Source organism: Eumetopias jubatus, unplaced genomic scaffold (genome assembly GCF_037043125.1).
Source record: "Eumetopias jubatus isolate StellerSeaLion01/CBP00866 unplaced genomic scaffold, mEumJub1_p1.0 scaffold_3, whole genome shotgun sequence".
In the NCBI taxonomy this organism is placed as follows: Eukaryota; Metazoa; Chordata; class Mammalia; order Carnivora; family Otariidae; genus Eumetopias; species Eumetopias jubatus.
This window is the reverse complement of record NW_028274809.1, coordinates 66,893,523-66,910,245: the sequence shown is the minus strand read 5'-3', so window position 1 is coordinate 66,910,245 and position 16,723 is coordinate 66,893,523. Positions and strand designations below refer to the sequence as shown.

At 37.5% G+C, this 16,723-nt stretch overlaps 1 protein-coding gene across 1 annotated transcript in view; it reads right to left on the bottom strand.

Moving 5' to 3' along the window:
• The window catches only part of COBLL1 (cordon-bleu WH2 repeat protein like 1), a 98,782-nt gene extending 85,539 nt beyond the window's left edge, over positions 1–13,243 (bottom strand). Inside the window, exon 1 of the mRNA XM_088021959.1 lies at positions 13,158–13,243. Within this exon, the coding sequence (XP_087878085.1) occupies positions 13,158–13,243 (86 nt within the window). The remainder of the gene's footprint in view (positions 1–13,157) is intronic.
• Between the last annotated feature and the right edge of the window lie 3,480 nt (positions 13,244–16,723).

The window sequence follows — 16,723 nt, the reverse complement described above, 5'->3', positions numbered from 1 at the left end:
GAGCTAAAATAATAACTGACATTCACTTTTTGATCCTAAAATAAAAACCAATTGGATATATTGCAATGCTCTCACAAAAAGATCATTATATGCTACTTTTTGTCCTGAAAATTTCATAAGTATCATTCACTTTATTCTTACTCTAGTGTCTTAATCTCTTTCTACCATGTTTCTTAAGGAAAAGTTCAAAAGTAAAAAATAAAAATTAGAAAATATAAAGACTGTTACTTATATTTTATCACAAAAGCAAAACTAATCCTTTATTTCTTTTTGATGGACTGTGGCTTATTTTCATGAAGTTGATGGGATATCTTATGTCTGCACTTCAAGAAATGATAGCTGACTTTGACCAACTTGTTTTCCAACTATGAAAATTGGAAAAGCATGATTCTGTGATTCCACAAGAATAATTAAAAAAAAAACAGCCAAATGTAATCACTCATCAATTAATCTTCAAAAATTTTTTTTTATTTAAACAATAGTTTTATTTTGCTTTCTAGCATTTCTCTTTGGGAAAAAAATAGAACTTAGCTACATTTTCACAAAAAGTCAAAACTTTTAACAAGTTACCTCAACAAATGGAATCACCAGTGGACCATCCAGATGACTTGAGAGTTTTAGGATATAATTGACAATAGGCTAAGGTTTAAAAGAAAGGGGGGAGGGGAAGTCATTACTAAGTACATCATTGTGGGAAAGTTGAAAACAGTTGGGGTTTCGAAAGAATGAGTTTCTAGTTGTGTATCTCCATATATACGGCTTTTGGACTAACCACTGCCTCTTTTCTTTGTGTGAATAAATATCCTCTTTCCTTTGACAAAGTTAAACAGCACTAGGAAGGCATCTAAACATTCCATTTAAAGTCATGACTATATAACTCTAAGACTGTGCAGAAAACACCCAAATTTAATCCTAAAGTCTGATGCATAATCATTTCAAACATGAAAATGCAATATAATCATACTCTTAATGTTGAATGTATAATGAGTTTGTGTTAAATAATTCTGTTACTCACCTTAGTTTTTTTCCTTATTCCATCTGGTTCAGTAATTTGCTTTCTAAAGAACATACGCTTTGTGGGAGTAAATAAGATACCACAGAGGTATATTCTCCTCTTTCTTATTAATGACATCATTAAATCTGCCTATTTATAGTCTCAATTATCTGACCTCATGGCCTACATGGATAAATGGATTTGCTTAGTTTATAATCCTCAGTGTGTGCTTAGCAGCAAATAACCAGACAGATAATAACTTGATACATCTTTTTGATCTTTAAAATATGGTGAGACTGCATTTTCTGTTATTTTTATATGTGTGTTTTAAATGTGATAAGGTTTGTGATTAAAATTGAAAAACATAAATCTCATGTATTTATTTCTATAGGAAAACTAAATCTGAATTACACAAGTCAGATTTCCACAAGGTATTCAGAAACATAGCCCCTATTTAAAAAAGTAACCACTGTGATCCTAATGAATTAATTATTTTCCAGGTTTTAGATATATTTTATAACAGCAAGTTCATTTATAATTTCAACACTTAGAATCTTTCCTGGGTACAAATAATTGTTACTTCTCCATTCTCTAAGGTTTTTGTCACTTTATAACTTCTAGGAAGACTTCTTTAAAAGCTGAATAGCGGGCGTCTGGGTGGCTCAGTCGGTTAAGCGTCTGCCTTCGGCTCGGGTCATGATCCCGGGGTCCTGGGATTGAGTCCCGCATCGGGCTCCCTACTCTGTGGGGAGCCTGCTTCTTCTTCTCCTCCCCACTTGTACTCTCTCACTATCTCTGTCTCTCTCTCTCAAATAAATAAAATCGAAAAAAAAAATTAAAAAAATAAAAAATAAAATAAATGCTGAATAGCTGTAGGAAATACCTTTGCACACTGTTAGTGGAAAGGTAAACTGGTATAGGCACTATGGAAAAGAGTATAGAGTTACCTCAAAAAATTAAAAATAGAACTACCATATGATCCAGCAATCCCATGTCTGGATACATTATCAAATGAAATGAAAAGAGGATTTCAAAGAGATAACTTCACTCCCATGGTCATTACAGCACTATTTCATAATAGCCAGGACATGGAAACAAGTGCCCATCAATGGATGAATGAATAAAGCAAATGTGGCATATAAATGCAATGAAATATTACTCAGCCATGAAAAGAGGAAAGAAATTCTGCCATTTATGACAACAAGGATGAAACTTCAGGGTATTATGCTAAGTGAAATAAGTCAGACAGAGAAAGACAAATACTGTATCATATCACTATATGTGGAATCTAAAAGCTCTGAACTCAGAAAGAGACTAGAATGGGGGTTTCTGGGGCTAAGGGGTGGAGGAAATGGGGAGATGCTAGACAAAGGGTACAAACTTCTAATTACAAGATGAATAAGTTCTGGAACTGTAATGTATAGCAGGGTGATTACAGTTAATAATACTGTATTATATATTTGAAAAGTGCTAAGGGAGATCTTAACCATAAAAAACGGGGGTGCCTGGGTGGTGCAGGCAGTTGAGCATCTGACTCTTGGTTTCAGTTCAGGTAGTGATCGCAGGGTTGTGGGACTGAGCCCAGCACTGGGCTCCAAGCTCAGTGTGGAATCTGCTTAAGATTCTCACTCTCCCTCTGTTCCATTCTCTCAATCTCTCTCTAAAATAAATTAAAAAAAAAAGTGGTAATTATGTGATGTGAACTTAGCTGAAGTTCTGGTGGGAATCATTTCACAATACATAGGTGTATCATATCAACACACTGTACATCTTAAACTTATACAATGTTATATGCCAATTATATCTTAATAAAGCTGGGAAAAAATACTTTGTACCACAAGACAACATTAGTTCACTTTCTTTACCTTATTATTTAAGTCCACAGACTCCAGTGGGAACTATCTGGAGTTTCAATTAAAGGGAGCATTTTGATTATCCACAGATATTCCACCCCAAAATTTGAGCATACACAAAAAGACTTTTCACGTTTAAGATTACATTACACCAGGCATCTATTTAAAGGATGAGGTTAGTGTGGTCCCTAAAAAGAGAATGAAGTTTTAGCACACACATTTTTACAAAGGAAATACAGTATTATGAGCAAAATGATGAGTTGGGTTGTTTCCTTTGGTTAGTTAAGTAAGCAAAATCATACAATCAAGTACCAACCAAGTCATAATTTCCACTCACAACCTTCTTATTCATGGATCATACTGACAGAGTTAATATTACACCCAGGGTCTGCTCTAAGAGTAATGTATGAAGGACAGGTTGTGTTTGTTTAATTTAGGCAAATCTGAATGCTATTTTTACTCACTAAAGAGGTGTTAATACAGAAAGAACCCATGCCAGTATGGTCTTGAAAAAAAGAACACCAACCTGGGGTTCAAAATGCTAATTATAGTTTGAATTTCTTGTTAAGTAACATAATACCACTAATCTCAGTTTACTTATTTACTGACATTGAATGAAGAAAATATTTTAAGTATGCTTTATAGGGTTCTTGTATTATAAGAGACAGTGATTAGTACTTGGTAAAACTGAAAGCTCTAGATAACTATAATTATATTATTTATTGAAATGTTCATAATTTGAAAGGAATGTCACCATGGCTTAAAGCTTGAAAGTATATCAAATAAAAATATAATACACAACAGTAATTATATATACACACAGAGTTTAATGGATTAAGTATATTTAAATTTTTCTTCTTTTCCAAAAAGCATAAATTACATCATTGCATATACATCTAATGTGTCAAGGAAAATAAATGTATAAATTGTCAATTCCCAAAACCATTAAGTTCTTCAGCTTTTTCTATAAAAATTCTGACAGAGTTCTCAGATATATTAAAATGTTTATAAGTAGTAATAGCTCAAAGAAAAACATTAGACCATTTTCAAAAGCAGAGGCTGAGGAAGTTTAAGTTATTATAAGTTTACAAGTCATAGGTACTTACAATTCTTTCATAAAATCTCTATGAAATGGTACCGTTCCTTTGGCTATGTACTCTTAGAGAATGCTACACCAACTGTCCTGTTCTGTTACTGACTCTACTGTTTATCTTGTGCGTCAGTGCCAGGCACTCCTTACCTCTGGCAAATATGTAAAAGAAGGAATTTACTGGTCTTTCAAAATCATTTCGGGAATGATCATGTAACATTTTCACAGGTTCCTTTTCTAAAGAGAATGTGTTTTATGTATAGTTTTAAAAAGTTGCTCCTTATTTAGCAGTTTAAAAACTAGAGATTCACTGTTTTTATGTTTATATAAAATTACAAATTCTTGCAGATTCTCAACATATACGATTCTTTAAATTTTAAAGTCACACCTCACTAGATAATTTAATTAATCGTTAGATGCTAGTGCTCAGAAACACATCTGTAGGATATTTAAGAAAAACCTTTAAAACTATTTGTAGGATGGTAATTTGAAGAAAGCTGGGTAAACAAAAAAAATTAAAATTCAGAGAAAAGCTCAGGTATTTGATTTTGTAAAAATGAAAAGGGAACAGGCCTATTTCCTGCAGAAGCCCTAACACTTCTCTCAGTTTGTTCAAGGCAAACACCATTTCCCATCATAAAAACCCAATACAGCCAACGGAAGCTGATACTTGAGTTACATGGTTTTACTCCTACCAGACTAGAAGACTATGGCCCTGAAGTGAATGAAGTAGCATCTGAAAGGCTAGATTTTAAAGTCCTTTTATAAATCAAAGGTCATCTTTGTAACAATTCAGATTTTTTAAGGATATTCAAAATCAAATACAGATTATTCAAATAATAGCAACAGAAACTGTGGTCCAAAATTACATGTCCCATTATTTTCACTCAGAGAGCATTATTTCTTTTTCCACATGTGCAGTACTGTCTTTGATGCAAGCTATGGCCTCAAATAAACCAAGGACTTCCACTGGAACACCCTTCCAGTTTTGATGGGAATCAATGGTCTCCAAAAGAGCCCCAGCTATTTTTCACCTACATCCCTCTCCCACAGCAAAACCTCTTTAAAAGAATGTCTATACTTTTTATGTCTACTTCCTTAAGCTCATATCGGCTCATGAGTCCACTCCCATTTGGCTGGCATTCCTACCCTTACTGATAACTGTCCTATAGTTTTATTATCACCAAATACCCTTATGTTGCTCTGGGTAAAAACAGACCTTGTTTCTGTTCTTATCTCACTTGACTTCTTAGCACTAATCTAAATATCTGATATTACCAATCCTGAAATCTCTTCCTGGAACTAGATTCCTACATATCATACCTTCTGGTTTGCCAAGAGAGCCACAATTTGCCTCTGTTGTCCCTGCTTTAGTATAGTAGTTGAGTTTTAGTAAAACCCAAATCCCACCACACCCCTGCTTCATTTTCAAAGGTGTTCCACATTGCATTATCAATTACATGGTCACCCTACCTGGGGTATTACTGCCCATTTTCTTTCTTTTTTTTTTTTTTTTTTTTTAAGATTTTATTTATTTATTTAAGAGAGAGCATGAGCCGGGGGTAGGAGTAGAGGGAGTGGAAGAAGCAGTCTCCCAGCTGAGCGGGAAGACTGACTTGGGGCTCAATCCCAGGACTCTGACTTCATTACTGAGCCAAAGGCAGATGCTTAACCAACCGAGCCCCTCAGATGCTCCAGCCCATTTTCTTTTTATCTCTCTTGGCTGTCTAATTATGCGTGTCAAATCTGGCAATGCCAAAAGCGAAATCTTACCTTCTCCTCCCTTAGTTTTCCCATCTCAATAAACAGCCCCAGGAAAGCCAAGAATCTAAGAATTAACTTTGCTTCTTCTCCTCACATGTAGGCCAAAATTGGTTCTGAATCCATACACTCACTCTCCGTTACAACCTCGGGTCAACCTGCCACCCCTCCCACACATACCACCAGTACAGTCTCCCCGCCTCTGCTCTCACTAGGCAATCCAATCTCTTCTAAACACTTCAACAGTGATCGTTTTTAAATATAAACTCAGTCAACTCATTCTCTGTTGTAAATCCCCCAAAGGCTTCCTATGGTTCTAAGAGAAAAATCCCAAAGCTTCATCAGTGCATAAAACCCAACCAGACTGGCCCTATCTGGGTCTCGCACGCCTTTCATTAGCCTTCTGTGCACTAGCAACATGGACGTTCTTGTAGGTCTGTCATTCATAAGCATCCCAACCTTAGGGGCTTTGCCTTTGCTCTTCCCCAGACCTAGAATTCTTTTCCCCCTGTGCTTTCCTCTTTCCTCATCACTCAGATCTCATTTTAAATGTTAACTTCTCATAAAGACTTTCAGGGATCTTGTCTAAAGCAGCAAACCATTTGCTATTACATCATCCTATTTTTTTTTGCATTTTATTATGTTATGTTAATCACCATACATTACATCATTAGTTTTTTTTAGTTCACTTGCTATTTTATTTTTTTTAATAATTTTTTATTGTTATGTTAATCACCATACATTACATTAGTTTTTGATGTAGTGTTCCATGATTCATTGTTTGTGCATAACACCCAATGCTCCACGCAGAATGTGCCCTCTTTAATACCCATCACCAGGCTAACCCATCCCCCCACCCCCTCCCCTCTAGAACCCTCAGTTTGTTTCTCAGAGTCCGTAGTCTCTCATGGTTCGTCTCCCCCTCCAATTTCCCCCCTTCATTTTTCCCTTCCTACTATCTTTTTTTTAACATATAATGTATTATTTGTTTCAGAGGTACAGGTCTGTGATTCAACAGTCTTGCACAATTCACAGCGCTCACCATAGCACATACCCTCCCCAATGTCTATCACCCAGCCACCCCATCCCTCCCACCTCCCACCACTCCAGCAACCCTCTTGTTTCCTGAGATTAAGAATTCCTCATATTAGTGAAATCATACATCATCCTATTTTAATTCTCATTAAAGCATTTATTTCTGTTATTTTTCTTCTATTTATTTTTTCTGGCTGTTCTCACAAAACCCTGCTCCCACCCCATCCCTCCTCCACTCCCTAGAATCAAAATTCTGGGAAGAGATACCTTGCTAGTCTTTCCACTGCAGGATGTCTCCCAGCTTCCCATAGACACTCAGATCCTGGCAGGATTATCTGGTCCGAACAGGAGGGTCCCTGGGAGCTCCTCTAGCAATAAGGCCCTTTAGCTCCTGCAGCAGAGACCCCATGGACTGGGATTCCTCTCCTAGCCACCGTTTCAATAAACCAGTCTAGAAGGAGAGAAGAGCTAAGATGGTAGAGTTCTACCAGTATAGATGCAAAATTGAAAGGAGAGTAGAGATGTATGTGTTAAGAAGGAAATATGGGGTAGGCCCCCATCTGTGGGAAGGTTCTCTAGGCTGCACTCTGGCCTACTGAGAACAGTTTGCTTCATGCACTTCTTATATTTTAAAAGGCAGAAATATGATATAATTATTCTTTCTGTAGTTTAAATAGTCCACTATCCTATAATTCAAGCAAAGTGCTACTTTTGCTTAAATGCGGAAGCCGTCTGGCAAGATAGTGCTGACTACCTGGGCGGATTCCTAGCTTAACCATTAACTGGCCATGTGATCTAGAGCAAGTTATTTATCCTCACTCTATCTTAGATCCACTTCTGTAAAATGGGGTAATAATAATACCTACTCAGGGGTTTAATATGCTAATATAAAGAAAGTTCTCAGCACAGTGTCTGCAGCATAGAAATCGCTACTACTTATTGACCATTCTAATGCCCCAAAAGAAAACAGAAACAGGCCTTTGCAATAAACATTTTTGACAGTAAAATTAATTCTATGCAATCCCTTAAAAAGAGTGTATCAGTTTAAAAAATGTAAATCTATAACTTATTAGTCAATTTACACTTAAAGATACAAACATAAATATAGACACACTTCTTTTTAAAGGCCTCTGGGTGGAATGCATGGAAAATTTTTATGAGATTTTTCATGAGGGCTTTTTCTAGATCAACTTTTTTAGCATGGCTTCCTCTCAGAAAATAATTAATTAAACATTAATTTTAAAGCTAAATATGATTATTTTCCTTTGTTCCTAGGATATTGGGTTATAAGCTCTACAAAGACACAGATATTATTATATTATTATCACTGCATTGTACGGACAAAAGCTGCAGTACTCCTATTCATTTAGCAACCACTCTACTTTTGTATATTTTCATCTTTGTGCCTTATTTAGAAACCAAATGATGTTTGCCCTGGGAGGCACTGCCAGTGTCTCTGCTGGGTGAAGTGGAAATCCAAAAGGCAGAGTAAGCAACAGACACAGTGGAGATGCTATGTTTTCATGAAGACATGCCTTGTGCGGTCTCTGGGCAAGAAGTAAATATAATTCTCAGTCAATAATTTGCTCTTCCACTTAGTCAAACGCCAGAACAGACACCCTTTAAGAATACCTTGCCTGTGATGTGCGTATTTTCCCCTGGGCATTATCCTTCGTCTTGGGAGAATTTCAAATAGACACTTGCCCCCTCCAGAATTTTACCGGCAGTGAGCAATCTGTTTCCTTCCATAATATTCTGAATTTCATGTTTCATTTTAATTGTGAAAGTAATTTTCACTACTTTAAAATCAAAAGCACAAAGATCCAGCACCTTACATGCACATCATAATGAATACCACATAGAGAAAAACAGACATTTATCTTCTTTGCAGTGATTTATTAGACTTTTTTTTTTTATCAGAAAGACTTTTATTTTTTAGGTGTTCTATATCCATAGGACAAAAAAGGCACAATAATGCCCTATGTCCCCCCAAAAAAGTACATGGATACTAATGGATAAGGCTGGAGCAGTTCTGTAAAAGGTCACTAAAAATAAAATTGCTATTAACAAATAGTAGCAGTACTGAGCTAACATTTTGCAGGGGAGAGGAGCTGCAGAGGGAGAGGGAAAGAAAGAATCTTAAGCAGACTCCACACCCAATGCATGAGCCGGACACAGGCTTGATCTCATAACCCTGAGATCATGACCTGAGCTGAAATCAAGAGTTGGATGCTTAACCTATTGAGCCACCCAGGAGCCCTAACATTTTAATTTTTAGATAAAAGAATGCTTTGGCATCGTCACGATCCCACACACTGTGCACTTACTGCAGCCGAGGCTTTTTGTAAAGTGCTTCTCAAGCATTCTTTCATCCTTTCGCACAATAAGCCAAACAGGCATTCTGCTCATGTGTGAGATACCTGAGGATAGGAACTATTTAGAGAGTCAATGAGGCACCTAGGTGGCAGTATTTGAATCCAGAACCTATACTCTATCCATTAAACTTAAAGTCTAAATAAATTTCAAATGTGCTCCAAATTAAATTTTCCACCCTGATCTTATTTTTTTAAGATTTATTTATTTGACACACAGAGAGAGACAGCTAGAGAGGGTACACAAGCAGGGGGATTGGGAGAGGGAGAAGCAGGCTTCCTGCGGAGCAGGGAGCCCGATGCAGGGCTTGATCCCAGGGTCCTGGGGTCATGACCTGAGCCGAAGGTAGATGCTTAACGACTGAGCCACCCAGGCGCCCCAACCTGATTTTATTTTAAAGGCCTGAACTGTGAAATGACTTATCTATAGGTACTCCGTACTCAAAAAAAAATTTTTTAAAGCATGAGGGAACTACATGCACAGGGAAAAACCAATAAAGTTGATTTATTTTCAACAGATATCAAGAGCATAAGATATTCAAATCTCTCTGCTTTTTAGAAAAAATGTAAAAATTATTTCCTAAATAACTGATGACATTATCAGTGTATATATTTTTTAAACTGAACAAAGCCATGCATTATTTTCTTAATGGTGTTTTTTCTTTAACCTCCGAGAAGACTATCCAGTAGAAAAAAAGGAATCTTGGGGGCACCTGGGAGGCTCAGTTGTTAAGCGTCTGCCTTCTGCTTAGGTCATGATCCCAGGGTCCTGGGATCGAGCCCAGCATCAGGCTCCCTGCTCCACGGGAAGCCTGCTTCTCCCTCTCCCACTCCCCCTGCTTGTGTTCCCTCTCTCTCTGTGTCTCTCTCTGTCAAATGAATAAATAAAATCTTTAAAAAAAAAAAAAAAAGGAATTTTTATCCTTATAATTTATTAGGGCATTTTTCATTTAAACAATACTTCTAATTCCCTTGTTACTTTGTATTGCCTTTTATGTTTTATAATTTTAGATTTCCAGATTACAAAAGTATGAATAATCTTTTTTTTTTTTTTTTAAAGACTTTATTTGAGAGAGAAAGAGAACACAAGTTGGGGGAGGAGCAGACGGAGAGGGAGAAGCAGGCTCCCTGATGCGGGGCTCGATCCCAGGATCCTGGGATCATGACCTGAGCCGAAGGCAGAGGCTTAATCAACTGAGCCACCCAGGTGCCCCAAGTATGAATAATCTTAATGACTATAATCTTAATTATAGTGTTTAATTCTCAGTATTATTATGGTTATGTTTAAAATGTTATCAATAGTTCAGTAGATTGTCTGGCTTTTCAAGATTATTTTCCTTATATTATGCAAAGGGAAGATTAAGCCTTCAGTATATGATTATGATGACTGTATGTGGGGACTTCCATGAAATAATCCAACAAGTGACAAAATCCCACAGTTCTTTCAGAGAGGCAGGACAAATGCCTCTTGGGTTGTGGGCTGTGGCCCCCAGCAGTGTCAGGAACTCATGTTCTGGCTGCCTGGCCAGATCTAGATACTAAAAATCCAGACACTAAAATCTCTTCTTCCATCCCAGACATTCCAAACACACCCGAGATTTAGATCAGACATTATAATTCAAGAGACACAAAGTTAAAACCATCAAACACCAGGGGCACCTGGGTGGCTCAGTAGGTTTAGCATCTGTCTTTGGCTCAGATCATGGGATCAAGACCCATGTGGGGGACATCGAGCTCAGTGGGTACTCTGCTTTTCCCTCTCCCTCTGCCCTTCCCCCCCCCCACTTGTGTGTACTCTCTCTCTCTCTCAAATATAGAATCTAGGGAAGGGAAAAAAAAAATCAAACCCCAATCATGGGAGTGGATGTTATCACACACTCCACAGGTGCTGAGGTGCACAAACTTAGTTCTGCCTTGAGGCCGACTTGAGGAAGGGGTGGTAGCAGCAAGACCAGGATCCAGGGCAAGACCAGGATCTAGGCAAGAGAAGCAGCAGGTCCAAGTGGGCCACCAAAACCTTCTATGGCTTCCTTTCTCCCCTCAGGTTCTGGTGATTTCTCTCATTTCACAGCATTCACAGCACTTAACTCTTAACTTCATTCATATTAATTTTATAGACTGACTAAAATGCTAAGTTTTCATTTATGCATGTTTTATATTCTCAAACAAGATCCTTGAGGAAGGGAGTGCTATTACCATAGGCACAGCACGTGGAAGCTACTCAAACACTATGTATATAATCCTAGATTGTCTTACTGATCTATTTTTGTGTCTGTATTTTGAATCTGTAATTAAATTTTAGTTCCTTTCTTTAAGGAATTCACAGATATTTCTTCAGTCCCACAAGTTCCTTACACATTGCTAAAGCATATACCCAGTTCCCAGTATACATATTTTGTACAGCTCCTTCTGTGAAACCCTTAGTGATATGTGCGCATCTGTTGTCCAAAACACTCGTTCTCCAAAAAAGGCCAGTTCTAATGTTAATTCCTCTAAGACACCCCCAATCTCTCCCCCTTCCTCCCACTGAATACCCTAGTTCCCTGTCCTGTGTTCACTGAACACTTAGAAAAGGACACTCACTTATTACACATCATCTATTTCCCATCCTACATTATGGATTATTTAAGGCAAAAAATTTGTGATTTTCATTTTTTTATTCCATTGGTATTAGAAGAGTCAATAAGTGATTTTTAAAATAATGAATATAAAGGCTAAATTTATCTGGAAAAGTAGTCAGATAGTCATGAGAATACTTCTAGAGACTCCCATGATGAATTGAAGTAGTCAAAGATTTAAAGAGTTGGGCTTTTTTTTGTTTGTTTTTTGTTTGTTTTGTTGTTTTTAAAGGCAAAGCTCTTCATGATTAACCGGGGACTGAGCCACAACTTCCAGCAGGGGTTAATACCGAAAGTTCCACCAGTTCCACCAAACATTTTTCATGTGAGCTAGGAGCTCCAAAAGTGAGAGATAATGTAACTGCTGGTAGTTGCTATGGTAGCAAAAATAAACCTTGTACAGATATTCCAGTCATCCTTTAACTATGCTTTCTACTTGCTGGGGGTTTTCAGTGCTGTTTGAGCCCAAGAAAGGGGGGAAAAAAATCTGTGGCTTATTCTCCAGGAAGAAAATAGGAAGCTGATACATGAATTACAGCTGAAGTCTTCTTTGATTAATAAATAGCTAGAGGAAATCCCCACCCCCCCAAAAGGCAGCTGAAGATAAAGAGATTGAAATGAAACAGTGACATTATAAAAATAAATCTAGCTTTTCAGATGCATATATGTCTTAGGTTCAATTTAGAGTTTTTCTAAGTATACAAATAATTCTTGTTAACAAAGTTGACCCTACTGTATGGAGAAATGAATCAGGGATCACATGGATTAAAACTCCAGGAACGGGGCGCCTGGGTGGCTCAGATGGTTGGGCGACTGCCTTCGGCTCGGGTCATGATCCCAGGGTCCTGGGATCGAGTCCTGCATCGGGCTCCCTGCTCGGTGGGGAGCCTGCTTCTCCCTCTGCCTCTCTCTCTCTCATGAATAGATAAATAAAATCTTTAAAAAAAAAAAAAAAACAAAAAACTCCAGGAACGTGGAGGGCTCCTTCTACACTTGGGAGTCCCTTTTGACTGCCATATTCAACAAGGTATTTTACACACACAAAGAGAATGGACTCATGCTCAGTAGTACTGGAAATGAACTAAAATATGCAGTCCTGCCATAAATACACACAAAGCATCTCAAGAGTCATGCCAAATAAAACAGAGAATATATATCTATGAAGAAAACATCCCAGAGGAGGTGAGGGTTAACATGGTTTTACAGGAGTTTGATTACAGACGTTGAGATGGAGTGGGAGAGACATTTGGAAAACTGCATATATGAGCAGAGACAGGCATAAGCGGGACTTGGAAAATAGCAAGTAGCTCATTTTATGGGTGGTCTAGCAGGAGTGGCTCAAATAGCCAGTGATAACACTAACAAACAACAACAACAAAAGTCTCAAATCACAGCACAATGAGCCTGAATGAAGTCTATTTCCTAACTCCATACCTCTCGGCCTCAGAATCGTAATTACTGCCACCAAGTGGCTTACGTGTCACTTTTCCAGGTTCTTTCTCACACCAACCCCTACCCATAGCCCTTTCAATAGGAATTCTGGAATTGCTTTCTGATGCCCAAGAAGCTTATGTAGACTGCCTTTTCCTCAGTTATGCCATTTCCATCGCAAACTCCAAATGGCAGATCAGGGGAAGGGAGCAGAGTCAGCATCTTCCTAAATCCCTCTTGCACCTTCCACAGGAATGCATTACTCTAGCTCAAGAGCAACACTCCTCTTCCTCCAAGGGGGTGGCCCTCTAGGTATATTGCTGCTTTACCCACGTTAATCACTTAACTTCAGGTCGCCTTCTACATTGAGGAACTTGACATCTGGCTCATAGTAAACTTACCCTCCGTTTGCTCTCACTTAAATTTCAGAGCTCATATTGATGGTCCACTCAACACCCTATCTACTTCATTGACTTCTTCACCTGTACTCCACCACCACAGGACCTTGTAATTACCTGAAATTTCACCACATGATATATGTCAAACTTTAATATCCTATCCTGATTATAACTTCTTATACCTTTCAAATCTTGTACCTACTCTCTGCACCCCATGAACCTGACCCCTCAAATAAATAACCTACTTCATTTACTTGCCACCCACCATACACTACTTGGCAAATCACCTGAGTGATTTCAACTTTCAACTACAATCTCTATTATTTCGCATTCTTTATCCTCCAGCTTATATGGCTCATAAAATCCCAAACTGGAATTACTAAAATAACAAATATCTTCCCTACTCCCATATGAGTTGTCTCAAGAAAGTAAACCCTATAAAATTATTTCATTGATTTCAGACTGTCTCCTCTTATGATTTAGTTTTCTAAAATTTTGTAAGCAAACTGGAAATAAACTATTAGAATTTGAAAATTTTTTTTATATTGAATAAAAGTATCAGCCACCATAACAAATGCTTATCAATTGCTTCCCTAGCATCAATTTCATACTTCTTACACAGTTTACCTATCCTGGTGACTAGTTGGGATTGATTCCCATTAACCAGCCACATAAGTGGGCCCTAATTACCCTAAAACCAGTAGCAAAATCTCACAACCTTACCACTGAGATTGACAATAACTCAAGACCAACTCAATTAGAGGCTGGCATTACTCTAGCCATAAGCATTGCTATGGAGACTGTCTTAAAGCTGGTCCAGAGGGCAGCCCAGGAGTCTGACAATCTTGAAGAAAGACTGATGTGCAGATGTGACATCTGGAACTGCTGCATCCTTTGTGCGATCATGCATCAGAAGGCCTGGGTTCAAACCCAACTTTCCTCTTCTCCCTCCCCTCCCTTCTATTTAATCTAGAAAAAGGTGATAATGATAGCTTCCATGGAAGTTATGAAAATTACAAAAGATATATGCAAACACTCTACCACTGGGTTATCTAGGCCCACCTTCTCCCTCCAGTAGCACCCATCAGCTGGAGAACTGAAATGGGAGATACTACAATTTAGGCTGATTCAGTTTTATGGTTGGTGGCATGTTGAACAAAAGTCTGTCTAGGGAAAAGAGAAAGCTGGAAATTGAGCCAGCTATTGAAGAAAGTTAAAATGACTGACCCTGGAATTTAGACAGAACAGAGACATAAATGCATGAGAAGCCAGATAACCAGAAAAATAAAATATGTTAAAGATATATAAAGAGAATAGGTTAAACAGGAAAGAAAAGAGAATAAGAATTTGTAGAGTGGAGTTTCTGAATTTATTGTATCAGAGGTATGCTAATTCCTGTTAATAACAAGAGAGATGGTTTAAAGGAGTACAGTAGAGGTTTTCTGATTAAAAACAAAAACATTAAGATAGGGTGGTAGATGGGTCAAATACCCTATCTTAATAAAGATCATAATGGCAGGGTAGAGGGGACAGAGAAAAAACTGTAGATGAGCAGCTATGAATGTGGTCAAGAGTATTTGGCCAGATGGTATGAAGCTCCAAGGCAGTGACATTCTTGAGTTTTATGCCCTCTCTTCCAAGAACATAGAAAAATATGAAGCAAAAAAGAGGGCATAAGGAAAAACCAATATTAATATTACCTCTGTGCCCAGGAGAATAAATATCTTCCAAAGGAAATGCAATCTTTTTGAAGAAACAAGAATCATGTGAGGAAATAAAGGGAAATGGGAAGTTGAAGCCGTGTCTGTCAGAGAGCACGGGTTTAGAAAACAACAGCTATGTGTCTTGTAGCCAACCCATTAGTGGTAGCTAACCCATTAATTCTCAAAACTCTGTTTTTAGCCTTGTATTATTTCTATTCAAATTTCAGAACAGGTGAAAATATAAGAGTAATTTAATTATTACTTAAATATCTACCTGAAAACCTATAATCAGCAAGCCTACTTCTCATATCAAAATCTAGATTGTGATTGCAGATATTCTCTCTGCAATTACCTCTTTTATAGGACATTTTCAAAAATAACTAATAATTGAGTACAAATGGATAATTCTCTAAGATTACTACTTACTTTCTTGCTCTTAAGTTGATGGATGTTTTATACATATTGGCCTGATTACATAACCATGAACACTTCCAAAACAGCCAGCTGGGGGTTTTTTGGTGTGTGTGTGTGTGTGTGTGTGTGTGTGTGTGTGTGCACGCGTGCGTGCGTTTAAGCTTACCAGTTTTTTCCCCCTTCCTTATACTCAAATGCTTTGAGAGGAAACAGAAGACAAAAATATAAATATCAAGATAAAAATATCAAATATAAATACCCTTTGTAACTAAACATGAATGAAGAGACTCCTTCAATTTTTTCCCTTAAGCTTTAATAACTGGTATTATATTTGCTTACTAAATATAAAAGCTTTAAAAAAAAGGAAGCGACTACACAAGGAACTCAAGAAAAAAATGGTTTATATAATATAGCATCCATCAGTGAGGGGAAAGTGCTTTGGAGAACTATTTCTCTCTAGAAACCAGTTAAACTTTTGATAGGTTTAAGCACCTGAACTAAAAACAATGCTAAAAGACAGAACACTAGCCTAGAAATTACTTCCTTTCCACACTCTGCAAAACTTGAACTATTACCTTCTCATGTACTTTCCACAGGATAACTCCCTTCAGAAATCCCCAGGAAAATGCATATCGAAATTACTTCCATTCAGAAAAAAATGTATATAACTATAAAGGTATGTTTACATTGTGTACTCATGCTTGATTCTCTGCAGCTTATCTCTAAAAAAGTACTCTGAAAAATATTCTTCCAGAGATATAATAGGTTTAGAACACTCTCCCAGAGTTATATCTGCTATTTTTTTCTGGTATTTGGGAATTAAGAACTAGAGGTTAGCTCTAGCATTCCCTGTTGCACATGCTATAATATCTAACTTCTCAAAATTAAAAAAAAAAAAAAGAAAAAGTATAGCTGCATGGACTCTGAACAACAAACTGAGGGTTCTAGAGGGGAGGAGGGTGGGGGGATGGGTTAGCCTGGTGATGGGTATTAAGGAGGGCACGTTCTGCGTGGAGCACTGGGTGTTATGCACAAACAATGAATCATGGAACAC